Below are 23,053 nucleotides of genomic sequence, written 5' to 3'. Positions count from 1 at the left end.
ATGCTATACAAATAGGATGTAAAACCACTGGAAAATGCCTAAAATAGCTATTGGTACTCATGGAAATATTTTAAATAAGACTTCTGCTCATGGCAGACTTTAGGGCAAATTTGTCCAGTTCCTTTAGGCTGAGAAGTGATCAGACTTTTCTCCAAAATAAATCCTTTTGCATCCTTTCAGCCATTTATTTAACAGCTGCCAAGATACTTTTCTCTCTTCCATGTTAGACTAAGATATTCTTAGTTAATAACAGGCAAGCCAAGTGGGGGTTTAACATTTCTGTAGAGCTGACAGTGAGACAAAAGCAGTGCAGCCTGAAGTCTATTCACACTCCCACTTGCTTCCTGTAGCATTTCAGTAGCTTTGTTTTAAGAAATTATGCAAGCCCTGAGATTCCTTCTGTTCCTTACACACACAGTGATGTGCTGGGTGAGGAAGGCTCACATGGACCATTTGCACAGCCAGGACAGACTTCCATGGGGCTGTCTTTGCCCCACTCCCTCATGGCAATGCTGCCCTTCCTCCAGGCTTTTCCCTCTCTGGTTAAGCATGTGCCTTTTCCATAATTCTCTGTTTCCTGGTGATTGTTGCCTCACCTCCCAGGAGCTTTGTGTCTATCAGAGGCAGACCCTGTGCCACTCAGGCACTAAGAGCACACACATGGGTGTGGGCTGTGGGAGGGAGAAGGAGTGAGTGTGGCAAAGGAAGAGCCGAGGGGTCCTCACCCCCTAAGTCTGTTTGGCAGTGGGGTGGGGTGGGGTGGCAGCTGTGCTCCAGAAGGCACCCCAGTCATTTAGAATGGAGCAAATAGCAGGATGAGAGAAACCAGACACTACTTTGGTCCCTGTGCTGTCCTGCTGCAGCTGAGCCTCTGCATATGCTGAGCTAAAGAAACCAGCCTGCCCTGGGAGGAGTGTCTTCACACACATGATGATCAGATCATCATGTGTTTTGCAACGTGTTTGTGCACTGTCCTCAGCTGTTCCACCCTAGCAACACAGACTTCACGCTACTGAGAAAGTGGAGCCTGGGGGAGAGTTCACACACAGCAGCACACATAATGCTGAGAGCATGATTTCTGCTGAGAATCCGCACATCCACCAAGGCAGATAACATGACAGAAGTCAGTGAGATGAGCAATATGCCCCAATGCCAGAGTCTAACTCCTCGTGCTTCGTGTTGCTGATTATGGTGTCTTAAAGAAAAGTTAAAGTGAAACCAAGCTGAGGACTGTTGCTAACAGGAACTAGCTAACAAAAAAAGTTACCTGTGGTATAGTACATGATTTTTACATTTTTTTTTCCCCCTGTTGACACACTGAATTGGTTTATATGTGGGGGTTTCAGTTACTTATAAGAAAAAAATGTACTGGGGAAACAAAGGATATGTTGGGATATTTGGTGAATTCTGGAGATGGAGATTCCACTCAGCAGAGGATCAGAGTGTTTTCAAAAATCTTCCAACCTACAGCTCAGCAGCTGACTATCTGATCTGGCTTTGTGCTTGGAGATTTTTTGTTTTGTTTTTTTCCCCTCTGAGTCAGTTCACTGTCTTACAGTAATATTATTAGACAACTCATTAAACATGGGTCTGCAGCATACAGACTCACATAATGCTGCACAGATACTTGCAGCTTGCATTTGAAATAGCCTTGTTTTATAATGGAGCATAACTCAAATCTTCAACACTTTTAGCTTGGCCAGACCTTGTGATTGAAGGATCAAAAGACTAAATCTCATCTGTCATTCTAGGTATATGTGGGTGGAGAGGCATTCTGTCTATGTGAAGAGCTGTTATGAGCTAGTTACCTTGCATACAGTATTTGAGTATGGAAGTATTAAGTGGCTTTCTGGTTGTAGCAGGCAGTAGTTGTTGAGATACAGGCAAAAAAGGCATCATTCCTTTCTTTCTTCTTTGTAGCTGTCCCACTTATCTCTGAGTTGGCAGTGGAAATCTTGGAAAAAGGAGAAGTGAGATTCTGGTTGCAAGCTGAAAAACTGTCTGGCAATGCAAAGGCCAATTTTGTATTTAATGATAAGGAGATTTTCAATGGAGAGGTAAGGCTTTTCACTGCCTACATGTGTTTGCATTTTCATGAGTATCAATGAGGATTAGTGTCTCTAGTATACTTCCAACTAGTGTTCCACTCTGATGAATTTTCATGAGAAATAGCATATGTCATGGAAAGCATGATTAGAAAGATTTTATCCATAGTTCTGAGGTCCAGATGAATTCTACTGGATGCATTTTATAAAGGGAAGTTATATGCCTTCCTGCCACTTTTGTGAATACCACGTGTTCTATTAACTGTGATTTCAAGGAACCACTGCAATTGCCCCGACTCCTCCTACCTCCTTCATCTATAGCCCTAGAATACCCTTGTTCTCACCTCTCTTTGTGGTTTGAAGGAATTTATTACATCTCAGAAAAATTCCCAAGTGGTTGTTTCCAGCTGCAGAATTTGTTACCCCCAAGGACGGGACACAGCATGATTTTGTTGCGACACTGATATCAGATAGAAGGCAGAGATGGGGCATTCCAGACACAACCTTGTACAGCATCATCACCCTCAAAGAAAGCATTATTCTGAAGAGATGCAAATCTAAACCTTTCTAATGAAAAAGAAAGAATAGTACTCACTGTGCAACAGGCGTGACATGTGCTTTACAGCATCAGTAAATAAACAGATTTATTTATTTGGTTGTACATTTGGAGCTGGAGCTAGAGAAAGTGAGTCTAGAATAGGATAGGGATCTGAACCAATGGGAACCTGAAGAAGTGGGACTCCAAATAAAGAAAACAAAATTTCTCCTAAAGAGACCATTAGAACACTTCAAAAATATTTTCTGTCTCTGACATATTAATTGTTGCTTTACTTTCCACTCCTGCAGAAATATAAAATGAAAGTGGACAAGAATACCGGCCTTGTTGAAATGATTATGGATAAACTTGAGGAAAAGGATGAAGGCACTTACACGTTCCAGCTGCAGGATGGAAAAGCAACCAATCAATCTAGTCTGGTCCTCATTGGTGATGGTAGGCTAATCTGTATTATGCAGTGGGCTGGCCTTTCACTGTTTTCAACACCAACAGACCTTCCAGTTTTTTGATGTCACAATTTTGCCTATGTGTGAACTAAAATTTTTAAAGTGATGGGAGGAAGGGGAATTGTTACAGAAATGTGAAATACTGCAGCATGTCGTGCTTTGCTTTCCTATGGGTGGAATGAAAATTTCCCATATAAAAAGCCCATTCAGTTGGGAACAAGTAGCTGCACCTGTTAGAGCTCAAGCAGCTGCTGACTCTGCTGCCTCTCATTTGCCTTCCTACCAGGAGCTGCGTGATTGGGGATTTTACATCATCAGACAGGACATAAAAAACTCCTGATGACTGCAAGCAGCTAGGGAAGTTGAGTTAGCCATACTCAGCTTCTGATACTCTGGAATGTCCAGTGGCAACCTGATCCTATGACCAGCTTCTCACTGACATCCAAGGGACAGTGTTAGACCGAATTGTTACAGTGACATTCAGCACTGTATAAATGGCACATGAAGTTTAACCTTGTATTTCTCACTGGTTTTAATTCCTAGTATTCAAGAAGCTACAGGATGAAGCAGATTTCCAAAGAAAAGAGTGGCAGAGGAAACAAGGTGATAATACAAATACTTATAAGTATCATATATGTGTTAGTCTGTTAAGAGTTTATTTATAGTTATACATGTTCATTTGAAATACATGGGTTTTGTTGTGTTACATAGCTACTTCTGAAGTAGAAATAGGAAAAATAAAACCACATTAAAATCTAACTGAATTCTTGTCAAGTAAAATACATCTGTCTTTCATTTTGCATCATGAATACCATTGATGTGACCTTTAAAAATACACCTTTAATTTCAAACAGGTCCTCATTTCGTGGATAAACTGGGATGGGAAGTTACTGATGAGTGTAATGTGATGTTGAAATGTAAGGTAAGGGGCAAGGAAAACCCTGAGTACCATATTCAGAGTACACCACGCTGGCTACCACTACCTAGATGGTTGGGAAGGGACTAAAGAGATGCCCTTTGCTTTTGTACTCCCAGCTGCATGCTGGACAGTGACAGAGCCTCTGAAGGTTAATCCTGCTGAGGCAACAACTCATTGCATGTAACAAAATATGTTGGAAAATAGCTTGAATTTCTTTCTTCAGGTCCATCAGCCACCCACTCAGAGAAAGGCATTGGAAAAGGAACGACAAGTCTTTGTAAATCCAGGGACTAATTACTTTTTGGCCAGTTTACGCATGTAGAAACTCCCTAGACAGGATCGACTCATTCCCTGGTCTCCTTTTTCTCTGTTTGCATCCCTGTTGTTTTCCCTCTTGCCTCCCTCATTTTAAAATGGAGGCCTGCAGTAACTCACTGCAATCAGGTTGTAAAGCTTGCTGTTCTTCTCTGAGAGACCTGAACAGGCTAACCCATGGAACTAGCTAACCCAAATTACAACACTGAGCTCCCCTATTCAGATGAAGTGAATAATTGCAATGTGGTTTTCACCCATTTTAGGTGGCTAATATTAAGAAGGAAACACACATTGTGTGGTACAAAGATGACAGGGAGATAATGGTAGATGAAGAACATGACTTTAAGGATGGTGTGTGTACTCTGCTGATATCAGAGGTGAGTGACTGTCTTCATTAGCCTTCAGTTGAAATTAGTGTTCAGATGAGTTATATGATCTACTCCAGTACTCCAGCAGAACAATTGAAAAAGGAAGTGGGTTTTAAAAATGGAAAAGCTCACAAGGCGTCTGTGTTTTTGCTAAAGCAAATTCTGTCTGTAACTGCTTGTTCAGATTTTCAGGAAATGATGACAGAAGAGATAATAAGCTTGTCACTTCCTTTGCATGTCAATTTAGCAACAGATTGAGACCACATTTCCATTCTGAATAGCATTTGGAAAGTGCTTGTCACTCAGGCTTTCAGAGTCACCAGAGGGGTCCGGTTCATACCCAGCCTTGCAGCAGATTTGGGGTAGGACAAGGTCCTGCACACCAGGACCTCCTGGCAAAGCCCATCCCAGCACCCCAGCCAGGAGTAGGGCAGCTGGGGGGCACGGGAGCAGCCTCAGCCATCAGGTACCTGCTGGGGACAGGGATGGGATATCAGCTGGGTTCACAAGTAAAATCTATATTTTTTCTACAGTACCTGTTCTGAAAACTGGTTTTATCGTTACAATATTGCAGTTTTCTAAGAAAGATGCTGGCACATATGAAGTCATACTGAAGGACGACAGAGGAAAGGACTCCAGTGAGCTGAAGCTCAAGGACACAGGTCAGAGTCTGGCTGTGCTCAGCCACCCCAGCAGATACCAGGACTGAAGTGGGTTCAGGCATCTGCACATGTTGCCTTCTTGTGGCTTTGTTCCTCATGCATATAACATCATCTGGTTAGAAAAACTGAGATTTTTCAGTTCAAATAAGCTGTATTTGAATACAGCTTATTGCATCTGGATTCTGTATAATTTTGGGAGCATACAGTGATTACCACTGAGCAAAATGACAACAGATTTCCTCAGGAGGCTATCAGCAGGCCTACAAGTATAGAAAAAATTACAGAACTAGATAATTTAAAAATATTTTTATTATATTTTGTCAATTACTATAGAGGCCTTTCCACTTGCTGTGATTACTATGTTCTTAACATTCCACTCCTATCCATTAGAATGTATATAAATGGGTTAGCATTCTAGCTGAACAATGTAATTTACAAAAAAAAAAATATAACATCGTCTTGTTCAGCTGCAGCAGTATTCATCAAGACTGCACGTAAATAAAGTCTGGAAGCTGTAAAATAATAGGCTCCATTTCTGCATTACTCAGATTTCTAATATGCTTGAAAAGGTAGCTTTTTCAAAAACTGGTTTTTCAAACCTTCTGGGGAGAATATTTCAGAGACAGTACTTGTCCTACTGTTGACTGTGCTTGAACTGCAGACACAGAGTCTTAGTCTCTGGATTTTATTTCCACAGCTTTTGCAGATCTGATGAATGAAGTATGCAGAAGGATTGGTAAGCACTTAATTCTTTTCTCAAATGAATGACTCATTGTGGCACTCAATGAATGGCTGTATGGCTGCATAAAACCATGTGCTCTTCTTTCAGCTTTATCTGCAACAGACCTGAAAATCCAGAGCACAGCTGAGGGTATCAGACTGTACTCCTATGTTACTTATTATGTAGAAGATTTGAGAGTGGGCTGGGTGCACAAGTAAGTACACAAGAGCTTTGCAAAACCCAGTGCAATTTTGGTTTCATAGATCCAGAAAGAACCTGGATATGTGAGAGAGATGAGGCCCAGGCTTCCCCTCCTCTCTCATGAGTCCTTATCTCCTATGAGCTTGTTTCAGTCAATTACATTCACAGGAAATCAGTATGAGAGTCAGGTATGGTGGCTCCAGGCCCTCCTGTTGTTTCTCTCATGAAAGACAGTCCCATGCCACAGGATGCCAGCAGGATGGTGCTGCTTCAGAGCACCTCCCTCCACCCAGTGGGAGCTGCATCTTTCCCTGACTCAGTTTTAAGGAGTGATGCAAATATAACCCAAGAGACCGTCAGGCTTCAAAAGAGGCCAGCACCATGGGTCCAGAGATACCTGCCCTGGAGGTCTGCTTGTCTAGAAGCCACAATTCAGTGGAACTGGGACAAGCAGGCATATTCTCTTAATGCATGGCTTCATTTTTAGGAGGCAAAGCAAATTCCGGCATGTGCCTGGGGCAGTAAAATCCAGACAACCCCTCCTGCAAGCACTACAAACGTAACCAAGACAGACAGAAGAACTGAGATTTTTAAAAAGAATTTCAATGCCCAGCTCCCCATAAAATTAATGGGAGTTGCTCATCCAAATCTATGAGACAGCTTCGAGTTCTCAGCCAGCACAAACAGCTTGCACTGGAAAACCCAGAGAAGTAAATAAGAGAAGTAAACAACTTAGATCACTTCAAATCTATTATTAGTATTCTTGCTGTTTCACTTCCTGTGGACATGGTAGCAGTTAGTCTGTATGATGGAATCTGAATTACTGATCTCTCAATAAAACTCATGCAAATGAGGCACAGAATACCCAGGATGTGCTGTACCAGGCTTGCTGCAATTATTGACCCTGATGTTAACCAGCACCCTGTCAGAGAAATGAAAGCCATTGGAGGCCTTCTTGTTTCTTGGCACCTGTTTTGACCTGGTATCATCCAAAGTCCCAAATATTTCAAATAAGTGCAAGAGAATATGAAGTATTGTGGGTTCCCCCCCCTCCCCCTTTCTCTCTTTTCTCCATATCATTTTTAGAAACTTGTTTCATCTTGAAGCATGTCAAATTAATCTAGAATTTTTTTCCCCTCCAGTGCAAAGTTACCAATTTAAAGATAACAAGAAAATGAGTAGCTCATTTGGCAAATATCTTTTGCTTCATCCAGGAAAATTAACTGCTTAGCTAAAAAGCTAAGAAATTGATTTTGGGGGATGAGGGAGAGGGGTGTTGGGGTTTTGGGTTTTTTTGTTTTGTTTTCTCTTTTTTTAATGGAAGAAGATATGCTTATGCCAAAGTGTGTTTAAATTCCAAACATAGTAGAGCATCAGAAATCATTCCAACTGGGCAAACACCATTTCTGACAAAAGTGGGGTTTTTTTTGTAGATACAGCCCTGTATACTTTTATTTTGCCCAAGCAAAAATAAACCTATGCTAAAAAGAGAACAGCAACATTTGTGGATGCCTGGGCCACCCTTCAGAGATCTGGCTTTTAGACTTGTACAGCTTTTCTATGGCTCAGGTCGCAGACTGAGATGCATAATTTTTCTGCAAGCTCTGAGGACAGCTGGACCTTGAACAGGGAAAGGTTGTCACACCGATTCTGCCCAGCTGGCTCACAACTCTAGCAAGGGCTCGACTTCAAAGGTTTCAGAATATGGTGGCATACCATAGTGTCTTGGAAATCATTTAGTAACTCCAGATGTGCTCAGTGACTCAACATGAGCAAACCCTTTTAACACTCCAGTAAAGCCAAAAGGTAACATTGCTTTGTGCTTTCCAGTGACACCCAGATTAAGTTCACGGACCGGATGAGGACTGGTGTCACCGGGGAGCAGATCTGGTTGCAGATCAATGAGCCCACCCCACAGGACAAAGGCAGATACATAATGGAACTCTTTGATGGCAACACAACGCACAAAAAGACGGTGGATCTTTCTGGACAAGGTTGGCCATTCCCTCTGCTACCATCATCACCGTGTGGGCAGTGTGCTGTGGCAGTGTGGCAGCATCTACAGCAGCATCTTGCCACAGACCTGTCACCCTTTGGGGTCTGTGTGTGCCCCCACCAGTTTGGCTTTTTTGTAGGGACTGTGTCAACAAGCCTGACAGGGTTAAGAAGCATTTTTGGACAATACTCTCGGGCACACAGTGTAGCTCTAGGGGATGGTGCTGTGCGGCATTGGGAGTTGGACTTGATGATCCTTGTGGGCTCCTTCCAACTCAGCTTACTCTGTGATGATGTGTTTTGTTCTCCCCAGCCCATGCCATTTGTTTTCCCCAACCTCTGCTCCCAAGTAATAAAATACAAACTGCTTTTTCCTATTCCAGATACCCACTTACAGTCTGCCTACTGAGATGCCAGCCCAGTTTCTGAGCTATTTTACAAAACCCCTTGTGTTCCTGGCATTGATTGGCGGTTTTAAATATGAGTTGTAGCACTGAATGCCTTCTGTGTGTCTCTCTTCCAAGGAATATTTCCAGGAGGAAGTGAGGGATGAGTTTGTTCTGATACTTTCCTGCCCTATTTCTTTGATGGGTGTAATAAAACTCCTCATTCTTCAGAGATGCCAAGACCTCTCATCAGCATGAGGAAGGACTCTTGGGGAAAAAATTTGGATTGACTGTTGGAAGCTTTTACTCTGAGAGACCTCTCAGATCTTAGAGAACAGAATAACTCCTTCCAAATTGCTATTTCCATTCCCAGCTGTTCCCATCCCTAAAGCTTCACTTTTTGTTTGCAAGTTCTGTGTAAGGGCAATAACATTTTAATCATCTCCATGCTGCTCTTTCTGTACTCTATCTCCACTTCCTAGGAAAAGACATTTCTTCTTCCCTTTCAAAGCAGGAGAGGTTGACCTCCCCCATGATGGCAGCTTAGCCTGAATTTACAAAGGAGACAACAATTTGTTGTTCACTTTGCTCATAGCCATTAGTGTGATGCTTTAAGCAGATGTGAAAAATCCTTGGAAAATCATATCTCTTGTATTCCATAACCCAGTGGTCTCTGAAGCGGGTGTGTGCAAGATGACCCAGTGTACTTCACTTGTATGCATCTACATATATAAAAATAAGTTTATATATAGGGAGCACATGCTCAAAATAATTTTATATAGGGATGTACAACATAAAGTGTTTGGAAGGTCACTGCCATAATCCCTTATTTAGGTAATGTATTGTGCATTTCTTCCTCTCTTTTGTGCAATTACTTCAGCCTACTACTTTCTTGCCCTCTGTCTTAAAGCCTGATTTCTGGAAGAAAAAAGTGTGTTTATGCATTCATATGTATATATAATAGCTGCCATATACCAGATGGCCTTTATCAGTCGAACCATTCAGCATTTTAGTGTTTGTACAGTACACATGCATGCATTTTAAATTTTACATTTTAAATTTATTACATCTGCATTTTAAATTTCTTAACTTTAAGTTTAAACTTGTGTGATGATTTATCTCTAAATGTACTTTTTTCCTCTTTACATAGCCTTTGATGAAGCCTTTGCTGAGTTCCAGAGACTAAAGTAAGTTCTATGCCATCTAAATACAGTAATGGCAGCCATAAAATAATAACAGTAGTTGTTTGTTTTGTGCTGGAGATAACTTTATCTTATGAAACAAGTCCTAGTCATACAGAAGCCCGTAGGAGTTTTGCATGTGACTTCTTTGGTGCAACTCTTATATAACAGTCAGGTAGCAAAGAAAAAGCTGTATTGCCAAGCAATGAGATTTTCTTTAATGGACTAAAAGCAGTTAAAAAGATAATCTATTCTTCAATGACTCTAAGTAAACCTTAATTGAAATTGGACTTTCCCTTTGTTTCTTTCAACTCCAGGCAAGCTGCAATTGCAGAGAAAAGTAAGTAGGCCTTCTTTGACAATGATTGCAAGAAACTGTTTATGAAGCTTGTCTTCCTCTCCAGGAAGGTTGTGTGTTGGGAAAGAGAGGGCATGTAGGCATGTTTATATGCATGTGCTCATCCTAAAACAAATTTGTCCTTACACCAAGGAGAAGTAAGTGACCCTTTGTTGATTTAATATGATTAGCTGCACTTTGCAGCTAATCATATTATTCTTATGGGTTAGGTTGATTTTTCTCATCCAAGCTCTTGTTCTTAGTATCAGTTAGCCTTCTCTAAAAATAAACTTTATTGCTGGGTTCTCTCATGCATGTTCTCTGCACAAAAGTCTCTTTGTTTTCAAAGATGGAGAAAATAATTTGGCTAGTTTTGAATGCTCTAAAATGTCAAATGGCTCTGCATTACTTACAGAATGGCTAAGAAAGCAACAGTAGCTTTTGAATTGCTTAGAATCTCCTCACACTTTTGCCTGTATGTCAATTTCAACAGAGCAACTAAAACAGAAGTATGTATTAACTACTTAAGGAGTAAGTTATTAGACTTCAATTTGAATTATTAAACTCATTATCCTCCCTACTTACAGAAGAAGCCATGGAAAAATGAACTGTTCAAATTCATTTCAAATGACTTTCAGACCTGCATAAAAATGAGGGCAGAACTGGCATTTGAAAAGTTATTTGAGAAAAATGCATAGAGAGATAGAGCAGGGCTTGGATAGGAACAGTGACCCCCCCAAGTCCCGGCTGAGACAGCGCAAAGGGGTCAGTGATTGCCCTGACCTCTCATTTCTGCCCCTGGACTGCCCCTAAGGCGCTGGCACGTTAACTGTCACAGCACAGTGCCCTTCCTGGTCTCCTAAGGCTGTTATCTCTGCTCTCCAGAGCACATCTTCTACAGAGCACACTAGAGGGGAACATTCTGTACAGTCATTTCCTTCCTCTGCCAAGCTCCACCCAGACATGTAACGAACAAAATCTGTATTCCAGGATAAGTGCACTGAAGCCTGCATGTGATTGGCTTATTTGTATTTGTCTAAGATTTCTATGAGACTCTTGAGTTTAAAGCTAGATCAGTCAGGTACCAGTCTCATTTACACACAGCTACACACAAGTGGTGGAACTTCATTGCTGCCACTGAGACTGAAGTCTGTCTTTGTATCTAGATTAAAAGCCAATCTCCAGCACTTTACCAGGTGTCATTTATTTCTCTTTGGACATCCAATGTTTTTAGTTTGCTACAGTAAAAATTTTGAGCACCAGATCTCAAAAATGTAAATCATTTTTGTGCACTCAAAATTAAAACTCAACTGATATCAAAGTACACGCTGCACGTGTACTTTAATTCCTCTCTGTAAGTGATTGACACCAACTATTAACACATCTTTTGCTGTGAATTCAACATATTTTAAAGTCCAAATGGTATGCTAAAAATGCTGGATAGTTCTCTGCTAGCACAGATATCAGAGACAAGTTGTACATAAATAAGAAAAAAGCAAAGAACTAGAAGAGAAACAGGATTTGGCACACAGTTGATCTTGAGACACTAAAGAAAATGAATCTTCTTTATTTCCAGATCGTGCACGGGTACTTGGAGGTTTGCCCGATGTTGTCACCATCCAGGAGGGCAAGGTACAGTAAATTAACTGAAGCTTTACACAACATCCCAACAGCTTGAATACCTTTCAATGATGGCAAAACATTCACCCCTTTTCTTTTTTTTTTTTTTAAGATGCCATCTTTAAAATCTGCTACATTATTTATTCATCCCCTGCCTTCTGTACATAATTCAATGGACTTGCACAGATGGGTTTATGTATTCAGGGCAGTGCCTTTTCTTAAGAATTAGATAAAAGTGAGATGACAATGTGAGTTGGGACTAAAACTCCTTATATAACCAGCTCTTTAAAAATTCATGCACAGGTTTCACAGTTAGATTTTTTTTCTTATATCAGGAAAGTTTAACTTTTTTTTTTCACATGGGAGCCAGTCATTCTATGCCTTCTACAGTTAAATTCTTTGCAATGTGGCCAGTAGAGGCTGGCCACCTATAGAGGCTGGCTTTTAAATGGTGTAAAAGTAGTAAACCACAATAACTCAATTCTCATCCAGCCAATAGGAGAAAAAATTCTCTATTTCCTCAGAATAAAGGAGAAGGAAGTCAAAATAAGTCACTGGTGTGACTTACTGGATTATGTTAGGAGAGTTTAGCTGAAAGATTATGGTAAAGTACTCCCAGAGTAACATTGATGCTTGAGCACAGAACAGATGACCCAGAAACTGAGTTCTCAGTCTCACAACTTTTTCCCAGCACACTGCTTCTACAACTTGCTGTTTAATAGTACTGAGACCAAGAAGTGCCTGTTCTTCACTTCCTGCTGCTCTGCCACCAGCCATTCCTTTTCACAGTGTGTTCAAACAGTGAAATAGGGCATGTGAATGTCACTGAAAACCTGCAATGTGACAACTGCAGTAAGGCAGCTCCCTGGTATTTCTGGCTTTATCTGTCAGTAGGTCAGCTGGGTTAAAAGAATTTGATTATAAGCTCAGCAGAAGTGTTAAGGATCTAAAATCTTATTCTGAAACGCTTAACAACGTGAGATAAAGCCAACAAGATTGTAGACTGCAGCAGTTCTGGGAAAATCAAGTAGGTTGACATTACAAAATAAAATTCTTTAACAGATTTAGCAGTTTGAGAAATGCTGTAAAGTAAGAAGCACTCATGTGAACATTGTAACTGTAGCTAGAAGACACAAAGGAACAGAATGAATTAGCAGATTCTCAGCTAATCAGTGCTTGGAGGCGAGATTCTCATGATGCTTTGGCAGGGTGTAAACTTGGGTGTAAACTTTTACCAGTTTTAACCTCTCAGACAAAAGAGAGTTGATACGAAATTGTGCATGAGTTCACTGACACAAAATGTGCAGTGTTTGTAAACGAGTTTGTAAAAATGAGTTGCAAAATCTTACCCAAACACATGTTGTCCTTGACAGCAAGGACATTTGTAACGTTTGAATATATGGCTGAAATACTCCCAGAACTCGAGACAAATATCCTTGACCTTACATTTCTTGATTCAGTAGAGGATCATTTTGAGTAGGACAGAAAGTGATCAGGGAAAACAGGGCTGGTTTGGGTGGTGTTGGCTCATCTGTCTGTTGTTTGCATACATGCTGGAGAGAGAAGAGTGCAATTCTCTGTTGTGTAACTCATGCAAATTGCACAATCATTGAGGATTTTGTAAAACAGCAAATGAGGTAGCAGAGGTCTGGCAAGCTTTGATTGTGAATTCTAGTGCCACCATAACCACAGACTTATATGAACAGATTGGTATCCCAAGACTGAACTTCTAAGTACATGCATATCTCAAATTTAAACTTAACATTGTGACTGTGATGCCATTTATTAGCTTTTTACATGTGAGCTGAAGGGTATGGGTAAAAAGGAAGGAACCAGTGTTTACGGAGTGTTAATCAAATAGCATTCCAGATGGCCTAAGAGGCTTCCACTGATAGACATAAATGCTCCTCAGCAGCGTGGTATAATTGGAAAAGGCTAAGTGTCAGTTCACATTAGGGAGGAATCTGACCTGACAGAGAATGCTAGCCTAAGTTTTGTGTCCAGCCAGGCAATGTAACCTAAGTGGCTGTTTTAATGAAGGCCTGTAAATGACTGAAGAGGCTTAGGATTCTGAGAGGCACTTTCAGACACAGAAGCAACATGCAACATCCTTCTTCCCACCAACTCACTATTCTACCCTTCTGCCAGGGGTGTAGATCCTCACAGATAGGCTGGAGGAAGGGAGCAGATTTCCTTGACTGAGCTGCTTCAATCCCCTCCCCAAACCATCCACGACTGTGATGCTGTGCTAATGTGAAAGATTCAATTACAAAGAAATACAATGACACACTTCTCTCTGCCACCTCTACTACCCTACTCATGATAATCTGCAGTAAAAGGCAGAGGAGGTATTGAGGGGCACAAAGGCTCTGGACTTGCAGCTGCTGGTTGCTTCAAGTGGACATGCCTCAATACCCTGGGCCCAGGAGTACAAGAGACACTTTTTAAACTGTAATGATATCATGTTGAACACAGTATTATAATCAAAGGTTTCAGTGAGTAATAAATATATACATGAGCAAAGACAATCTCTTGCCCGAAGAACAGAAATCTGAAACAGACAGGTGCAGTCACAGTGCGCAATTGTTTCTCCTTGGGTATAGAATTACCTTCCAGAAAACCAAGATCTCACCATCTATATAGTGAATTATAAGACTCATCTCCACACATTAGTAGCTGGAAAATAAATAGAAAGGGTTGGGAACATCAAGAGAATCACTCATATCAAACAAGAGGTAGTGTTGCAAGGAAAATGTAGCTATTTTAAGGAACGATTTAGAAGAAGAAAAGAATTATGACTGCTACTTGAATCTCTTTGAATTATGGAGTATGACAGCACTTCAAACACCCCAGCTTTGAATGATGCCACTACTGGAACTGCGTGGACATGGACATCAGCTCATCAGCACTGTGGTGGAATGGCAGCTGGAGCCACTTGGTGCTCAGCTCTTGCTTGCCTGAGAATCAGAAGACAATAATGAAATATTGAGCACTTGAAGGGGTCCATATGCATTGCCTGGCTAAGGCTGAGGGCATGTTTGTATCCAGAGTGATAAGGAAGAGGGGGAAACATAAAACCTCATTTCCCACTTGTTTTTCAACAAGATGGACTGATATGACAACCAAAACCACACTCACACCAGTGGGCTACAAGAGAAGGGAGTCAACAGCCCCACGTGATCACCAGCTGTAGGTGCTGTAGGAAATCAGATAGAGGCCATTTCCACCATGCCATAACCACCTCTCACTTGGAACCTGCCCTCCTTCAGTACCAAGAATTATGTGTTGCTGATAGAGGAAAGACTTCCCCTTCCCTTTTGCTCTCATTTTGGTCTTCAGGTTGGGCACGTGGGAATTTTTACTTTGTTCTCAAAGATATCAACACCTCACACTTTTATAGAGGTATCATATTTTCTGTCCATTCATTTCATAAGCCTTCTAGGCATCCCTCTTCTGTCCCATCTTCCACTCTCTCACTACTGGATAAGAAGCAGTGAGTTGGAGGGAAGGTTGGAAGAGATACTTGATTCCAGTCTAGTGAAATCTTGTCTACTCTTTATTTATCACTTAATCCATTCCTAATGAAGCACTGAAGACTTTTCTTTGCAGTAAATGTTCTTCAATTTCCAGTCCAGTTAGATTCCCCTTTAAATGGCATATATATAAATAAATTCCTTCCCAAATAAAGCTCCAGGGACTGGCCTATGCACTGAATTGTCATGTGAACTTTTTTCACATTTGAGTCTCTACATGATACTCACTTTTGCAAATATTTTTGAGAAGATTGCCATAGCACTCTGACTGGAGGAGGGGATCATTTACATGAATCAATATCTCCCAAAAATGAGTTTGCTGACAAGAAAAAAGGGAGGCCTGTACAAAGCGTGCCCAAGAAACCCACCATCCTGCTGAAGGTACAAGAAGCTGCCAGCTGACCTCTCCAACAAGATGATTCTCTTACAGTGAAGATACTTCCTACAGGCTGATGGGACTGAATTCAGTCCTTAGGAACATTATTAACATCCAAGGGAAACACTTACATGAACACTAAAGAATGAGTAAAGCCTGTCTTGATTTCGGTTAAAAATAGTTTTACAGAAGTGCATAAAACACTTCAAGTCTGTTAGAAGAGCTATCAGGGCACAGTTTTAAAGGATCCCAAATTAAACAAAATATTCCAGGGCCACTTTGTTCTTAGTTATCTATAAAGGCAGCCACACTTTCTTTACTTATGGGAGATATATATATATGTGCGGTGAGTTTAATGTGAACAAAATCATCTGACAGTTCATTAAAATCTCATTTCAGGTCTAAAACACAAATGCAGATAATATCTAATTTTATATTAAAAAATATGCATGGAGAAACCTCTACTAATGATTATGAGAGTCGAGAAGAAGGTCCATAAAATATTGAAAGGTTTTAATGGCATTCTTGAATTAACTGAGTTCCTTCTTTTCCTTTATGATAGAGAAGAGTGACATAAATTATTGATTACTGATGATGGTATGCATCCCTTTACTAAAAGCAGGAAGCTAAATGGAATATCCAGCTAAGCTGGAATATTTGGAGAGTCAGGCATCAAAAAACACAGCAAATATTTACTGCCTCATAATTCTTTTGTACTTTTTCTGTAGGCACTTAATCTTTCTTGCACTGTCTGGGGAGATCCCACCCCAGAGGTCTCATGGCTGAAGAATGAAAAATCATTTGTATCAGATGCCAATTGCATCCTGAAGTTTGAATCTGGAAAAAATGTCAGCTTTTCCATTTCTACTGTGTCCACACAAGACTCTGGGAAATACAGCCTTGTGGTGAAGAACAAGTACGGTACAGAGACGAGCGACGTCACTGTAAGTGTGTACATACCTGAGGAGGAGAGAGAGGCTGAGCAAGAGAAAAAGCAGTAGGATAAAATGAAAGCGTGAATTTAAGTCTAGACAGAAGTACAGAGGAGATTTTGGATGTTAGGCTGATATAATCCATGTGTGTAAATGGCTTTCTGCTTTAGCAGGCAGCCTTGGATTTTTCCATTCACTTCACATTTGCTTCTAATGCACTTATTTATGCCAGGGAAAACAGGGCCTTTCCTGAATGTTTTCTTAATGCTAACTTCACAGAAACTAATTGTAGCATTTTAAGCAAGGCCAAGTGCATGCTGTCTGTAAACACATGCTCACCATTTCATCCTCTTCCTGGAGCATCTGGAAGGAAAGGGTCAAGAATTGTTTCAGTGGAAGCAACTAATGAGGTAGATGGAAAGATCAAAAATGATCGTGCGTACTTGAGCAGCAGTTAGGATTTGTTCCAGCTTTGGTAAAGCAGCATAAATGCAATGTGTTAGATCACAGAGAAATGAGTGCTGGCTTTTGTCTGTGCTAAGGCCCCTTTGTATTGCTGTGTTAATTTAGTGAGGCCTTAATACGGGTGTCATTTACAGCCCTAAGTATTGTTTAATCTGCCCAAACAGGGTAACAGTACTGTAACATAAATGAAAATAAAGCTTAGGAAGCCAGGGTGATAGTATATGTGTGTCTGTAAAAGTGTATGAACTCTGCTCTATGTTCACAAATAAACTGAATTCACTTCTTTCCTTCAATCACAAGCTTGTTTCACTGTGTCTTGTTTTATTAGTCACAGCTCATGTAGTTGTGCACCGTATGGTAGTGTCTTAATGTTTTCACCACTGTAACTATCTCCAGCTTCCCTTTAGATCCCTGTTAATCTTCACTTTGCTGTTTGCCACAAAACCACAATGGCATCTCTTCACACCTCTCTGTCCAGAACTTCATTGCTTCACACCTTAAGTCAACAAGGTATTTTTGCAAATCCTGTCACAGGAGTAGTCCTACGCTTTTCAATGTACCTGGGCATGAATTGTGATTTAAGGGTGATATGTAAGTATTTTGTTAGATAGAAAAATCAACATCTGTTACCAAAAAAAAGTTCAGATTATCTAGTCACAGCAGCTGAGTAAAACAGCAAAACAGCGACAAGGATTAATTTTTAAATTCCAAGATATAATCACGACAAGATCTGTAATTTGAGATAGAGCAAGCTTCCTGAGTTTGAAGGACTAATGCAAAATTATGTTACAATTTTCCTTAGTAGGACATGAAGCCAATTCAAGAATGACATGCAGGTCGCTCCATCTTTGTCCCATGACATACAACATACAAACAACAGAGTCACAGCTCTTCCATCCTCCAGAGTGCAAACAAGAATATGACCTGCTCTTTGCAATAACCAATGTTTATTACTCAGTATTATTTTTAATAATGATTGCATTTTGACAACAGTTTATTTCTGCTACTTTATTTTCAAAATAACTGCCTCCTGCCTCCCTCCTTTTGGCAGAACAGCCAGGGAATACAAGTGGGTCACCTTCCAGGTAATAGGCTGGGTTCTACTTTGCTTAGCTTTGGCAGATGAATGTGACCCCTAAAGTTAGAGATAAGTTGCTTCAAAAGGGATCGCTTCCAGGGATTCAATTATGGGGATTTCAGGCTGAATCTGTGATGCATCCACATGTCTTGCTTGTGCACGTTTTGTTCTTGCTTTGCTTCAGGTGATTGTGATGCCAGTGTCAGGGCAGACTGACACAGTCCAAGGACACAATCAAAATAATAAAACTGTATCTAAAAAGAAAAAAGCAATGTCAGCAAGCAAACAGAAGGAAGGGGGAAAGAAAGGTAAGAGTGCCTTCACTCTTGGAGACTTCTATTCTAATGAAAAAATTGTTAAATTGTGATGGAGTTAATTGTCTGTGCCAATCAATATTTCATAGGTCATAATCAATCAAGTTTACAGTACAGATGCTCTTAATCAACAACAGATGCAAAGTATGAATTACCAGGTTAGGCCTAAGTGAAAGAGACTTAAATCAATATTTTCAAACCACCTTTTCTACTTCCACTGCAAGTTGTCATCTTGACTAACCTGGCTGATGGAAGATTTTAAAATCATAATAAATACTTCTAAATTTCTGGATGCAGAGGAAAGACTTTGTAAGCATGTATACATACACAGATGGTGTTATTTTCCAAAGTAGACTCATTTCAGCAGCTAGATGTTTGATATTTCACCAAAAATAAGGCCTGGTTGATTCAGGGACCCTAAATGCCTAAGTCTTTTAGAAAACACTGACTGTTTAGCCACTACTTGAGATTAATCAATTGTTCTCTCCTAGTTTTACATCCATATTGAATGGTAAAGTTGGAGTTATAAGTGACCATTTTTTTGTCTTATTTATAGGAAGGGTAGAAAATTAAAATTCTGGCAATTCAGCATTCTCATGTATTACTTGTATATTATTTTACTGCATATTATTTTACTATTTTACTGTTCTTTTAGAGTCTACTTATAGAATTGCTCTTTGGACAGTGATTTATTCTTCACAATTACATCTCTCTCATATAGAGCATTTTAGCTCCAAATCAGTCTTAAATTCTGACAATATCAGAACATTTGTTTTACATATTTTTGCCTAAGTATTTTTTCTTTGTATACAGGGTGTATACATGTTATATAATTTCTGACAGAACATTTTTATGCTTTTATTCCCCCCCCACCTTTTTGCTCCTAAGGCAAGAACAAATATTTTACAGCCTTTCCTTCCTCTCTTGCCTTAATGGTATGGTAAACTTTTCTGAGCAATCCTGTAAATTAGGTGACTTAAGCAGGAAACAATTATTTCTGTACTTGAAAATGTTTGTACTTGTAAAGTATCTACCTCTTAATAATTTTAATTAGAGACATAAACACTTGGGCTTGGTTTTGGTTCCATAAGAAGTAGTAATATTATGTGTGATACTGAACCTCTTTTTATGGATAGGGAAAGAGGAAAGGAACATGATAAGGTCATAACCAATGTGAAAGAAATGTTGCTGAGCACACTAAATATCATTACTTAGAATTACTCAGAATTTTTATTACTTCTCCTAAATCAGATTTTATTAAGCCGCACGTAGAAGAAATTACTACTACAGAAGAGACACCTGATCCAAATGAAATACCCCCTGTGGAAACAGAAAAGGATGCAAAAAGCAAGCAGCAAGCAGCAAAGAAGACTGCTGGAAAGGCAGGAGTAGCAGAAAAGGTTCCTCAACCTACAGAAAGTTTGGATAGGCAGGGAAAGAAAACACCAGAAAAAGCAGCCTTGGGTAAACCCCACTGAACTTCAATGAAGAATGTGATCCTGTCACCAACAGCATAAGTTCAACTTGAGATTTCATGAGTGGTATCTTAACCACAATATTTTAACACAGAAGTTTATTAATATGGTTTTTTGTGTAACATTTGTAATATTTCCTAACTCTAAATTAAATGAATAGTAGGTGGGCACTTATGTTTCAATACCACATAACTGCACTGCACTGCAGGAATTTCTAAGTATCTGAATAATGATACATGTACTGTCAATGTGAATTTAATTACTAAAAATTGTCCATTATAAGCAGAGTTCATTAGAGCAAATCCTGTCTAGAACTGACACGTTTACTACAGTGTAAAGGAATATTGGTATCAGTTACACAGATGTGTTAATCAATATTTATAGGCCATCACAGCTTGAGGCAGATGCTGCTTACTTTACCAAGGAAATGACATACACAGTCCTCTCCATGCCAGGTGGGCTCTGCTTTTCCCCATGACCAGTTTGGCCACAGTGGAAGATCTCCAGAAACAAAACTATCTCCTATGGATGCAGAGGGGGCATGTCTCTTTCTTTTGATCCAAGTTCCTTTCATGCAAATCTTTTTCATCAGGTGAACCAGGACCACATCTGGCTATTTCTTATCACCAAGACTCACATGACAGCTTTCCAGTCCTCTCCATTAATTCCCTTAAAGCCTTCATGAGTTTCCATGAGTGGATAAATCATCAACCCATGAAGTATCAGCTGCCCCCCAAATGCTAATTTTCCTCCACAATTTTTGCCACAGCACTCAGATTTCTGATAAATCCACTCCTCTTCTTCCTCAGTGGCTCAGCCCAAGACTATCCCTTCATCCACTCACTATCATCATATCCACTGGTTTCTTATAAAAGAATGTAGCTTCATGGTCATGTAAGAAAGGAATAAATGCAAGGCAAGAATCTCTGCATTTAATCATTGCTGTGCTCATTCACCTTCATTATTGTGTTCATTCACATGTTTATGTACTGAGGATATAGGAAAATATGACTCATTTGCAAATGCTTAGATACCATGAAAGAAGCAGAGTTCAAGCTGAAAAACAAACCAATAAAAATAAAGGTCAAAATTTATTTTGTTGTTATGCAAGCTAAGTTCAACTTTAAAGTGACCAGAAGTTATAAAACATAATAAATTAAAATAAAATATTTTAATTACTAGGAAAATATTAATATTGCTTTCAATATTAAGAAGGCTCAATCATATTGTATTGTCTTTTTCCAGATGGATTATTGATGAAAGGTCACTGAATTCTACTGGTATCTCTAGGTGCTGGATCTATTACTAATGTAGAAACACTGAAAACACAAGAAATACCAGTTTCTAATCCATCGTTACAGAACTGTTAGTATAAGAAAGCAAAGAGTCTCAATAGTATGTAAATGCACAGAAGTCAAGACACTGATATCCCAGATGAGAAGAAATTAATTTCTTTCTAGTAGAATTCCAATAGGATTTTATTAAACTCTTTTTAAAACCAACAGAAATTTTCTGGCTGGATGAAATACTGGATAGAACACTTATATGTAGGCAAGTAGAGTAATAATGTTCCTGTAAATCATGTAAAGGGTTTAAATAACTTGGATGGTCCATAGTGAGTGACAGAAGGATGTAGGATGAGACAGAGAAGAAATTGTAGAAATCAAAATACTGACATCTACACAAAATGGTGTTGGGAGAAACTTAAAAGCAGACTGAACTACAACTAAAATCATCCAACTACACTTAGGTAGTGTTTGACATTGAGCTCAACCCAGTTCTCTGTCACATCTTTTTCTAAATCTATGTATTGTAGCCCTGCAGTGAAAGACATGGGTCCTTCAGAGAAATGCAGTAAGGAGCATTTCCATGGCACGACACCCAATGCATGTAATTTCTCAAGCAATTATTACAGAAAATGATAAATATCTAGAGATGTGCAATTCTAGCACTCTGTCAGAGCTACAGAGAGTCAAAAGCAGCACAAAGGTGCAGGTTGTTTCACACAATTTCACACACACATTTTGCATTGGCAATTATTTCAAGCTGCCTTCCATCTGTAAAGATCCATCACCTCTCACAGCTCCTTGGGGTGGGGAGCCTGTCTGCCACAAACACCAGCGGCAGTGAGTAAGTTATAAATAGAACAGACTGTACCACTGAGAGCCTGATCCAATTCCTGCAGAATGCCGCAGGGGTCTCTGCATTAGCTTTAATAGAAATCAAGCTAGATCTCAGAAGAATGTTCTAAAAATGTCCCAAATCTCAGATTACAAAGCCCATTTTTCTCACCATGAAGCCAATAGCAGATTTCTCTTTTGTGTCATTGTAGCACAATCAGGTCTTAGCTTTTTGCTGCAAGAAAAATTACTGCTTTCCTGATTTGTCAATTAAAACCTACTGGAAATAGCTTTAAAATTTTAAACTAAAATGCATTAGAGTTAGGGGATTTTTTTGTTAAATTTGGATGGCTCCTCATAAAGCTGGAAATGGCGTCACATCAGTATTGTTCTACAGAAATACATTTGCTATCCAGAAGAATAGTGTAGTTATGCACAATAATGACCTAAACATACAAAAGATTACCCTCCCTTTTTTATTTTGATTATTTGAGCTGTAGTGGTTCACAAATATATAACAAAATATTCAAAATTAATGTTAACAAAACCGTGGAGTATGCTAAAGCTTATTATGTTACTGTGGTTGAATAATTTCTTTCTTGCATTTTAAATGTATTATTTATATTCTATTCTCCATTATAAGTATGAAAAATTGTTTCAGTCTCTGTGCACTACATAATGATAGAATGCAAATAATTTCTGTAGCAACAGGATCTCCTATCAAACACACAGAATCATTTAAACTCAGGCACTGGATGCCATGTTTATCTGAAGTGCACTTCTCTTTATTTTCTTATTTCTCACCTACATGTTCCCTTTCAGCACACATTAGTCTTTATATTCACATTTATAACTCTTTTAGAAATTTATGTTCTCATGTACTAATAACTGTATTTAACTACAAGGGAAAGTGTTGCAATAGGCTATATTATCCAGTCACCTTCCAAAACCACAAAGGATGATTTTTGAAGATGAAAAAGGATGAGAAAAATAGGCTTTGACTTCCAC

The 23,053-nt window shown here is 39.5% G+C and overlaps 1 protein-coding gene across 3 annotated transcripts in view; it reads left to right on the top strand.

Moving 5' to 3' along the window:
• MYOM1 (myomesin 1) overlaps nt 1-22,818 on the top strand; it is a 74,495-nt gene extending 51,677 nt beyond the window's left edge. For all 3 annotated transcript variants that reach the window (XM_084222215.1, XM_084222214.1, XM_084222213.1), the window contains exons 26-40: nt 1,921-2,057; nt 2,892-3,036; nt 3,591-3,650; nt 3,902-3,969; nt 4,545-4,658; nt 5,224-5,311; nt 6,009-6,047; nt 6,141-6,246; nt 8,064-8,227; nt 9,765-9,801; nt 10,113-10,135; nt 11,709-11,764; nt 16,390-16,605; nt 18,321-18,444; nt 19,702-22,818. In XM_084222215.1, the coding sequence (XP_084078341.1) occupies nt 1,921-2,057; nt 2,892-3,036; nt 3,591-3,650; nt 3,902-3,969; nt 4,545-4,658; nt 5,224-5,311; nt 6,009-6,047; nt 6,141-6,246; nt 8,064-8,227; nt 9,765-9,801; nt 10,113-10,135; nt 11,709-11,764; nt 16,390-16,605; nt 18,321-18,444; nt 19,702-19,928 (1,604 nt within the window). In that variant the 3' untranslated portion in view covers nt 19,929-22,818. The remainder of the gene's footprint in view (nt 1-1,920; nt 2,058-2,891; nt 3,037-3,590; nt 3,651-3,901; nt 3,970-4,544; nt 4,659-5,223; nt 5,312-6,008; nt 6,048-6,140; nt 6,247-8,063; nt 8,228-9,764; nt 9,802-10,112; nt 10,136-11,708; nt 11,765-16,389; nt 16,606-18,320; nt 18,445-19,701) is intronic.
• Nucleotides 22,819-23,053: the final 235 nt, after the last annotated feature.

The sequence above is a fragment of the Fringilla coelebs genome (assembly GCF_963513975.1).
Source record: "Fringilla coelebs genome assembly, chromosome: 1".
Classification (NCBI taxonomy): domain Eukaryota; kingdom Metazoa; phylum Chordata; class Aves; order Passeriformes; family Fringillidae; genus Fringilla; species Fringilla coelebs.
This window is presented reverse-complemented; position numbering and strand designations above follow the sequence as displayed.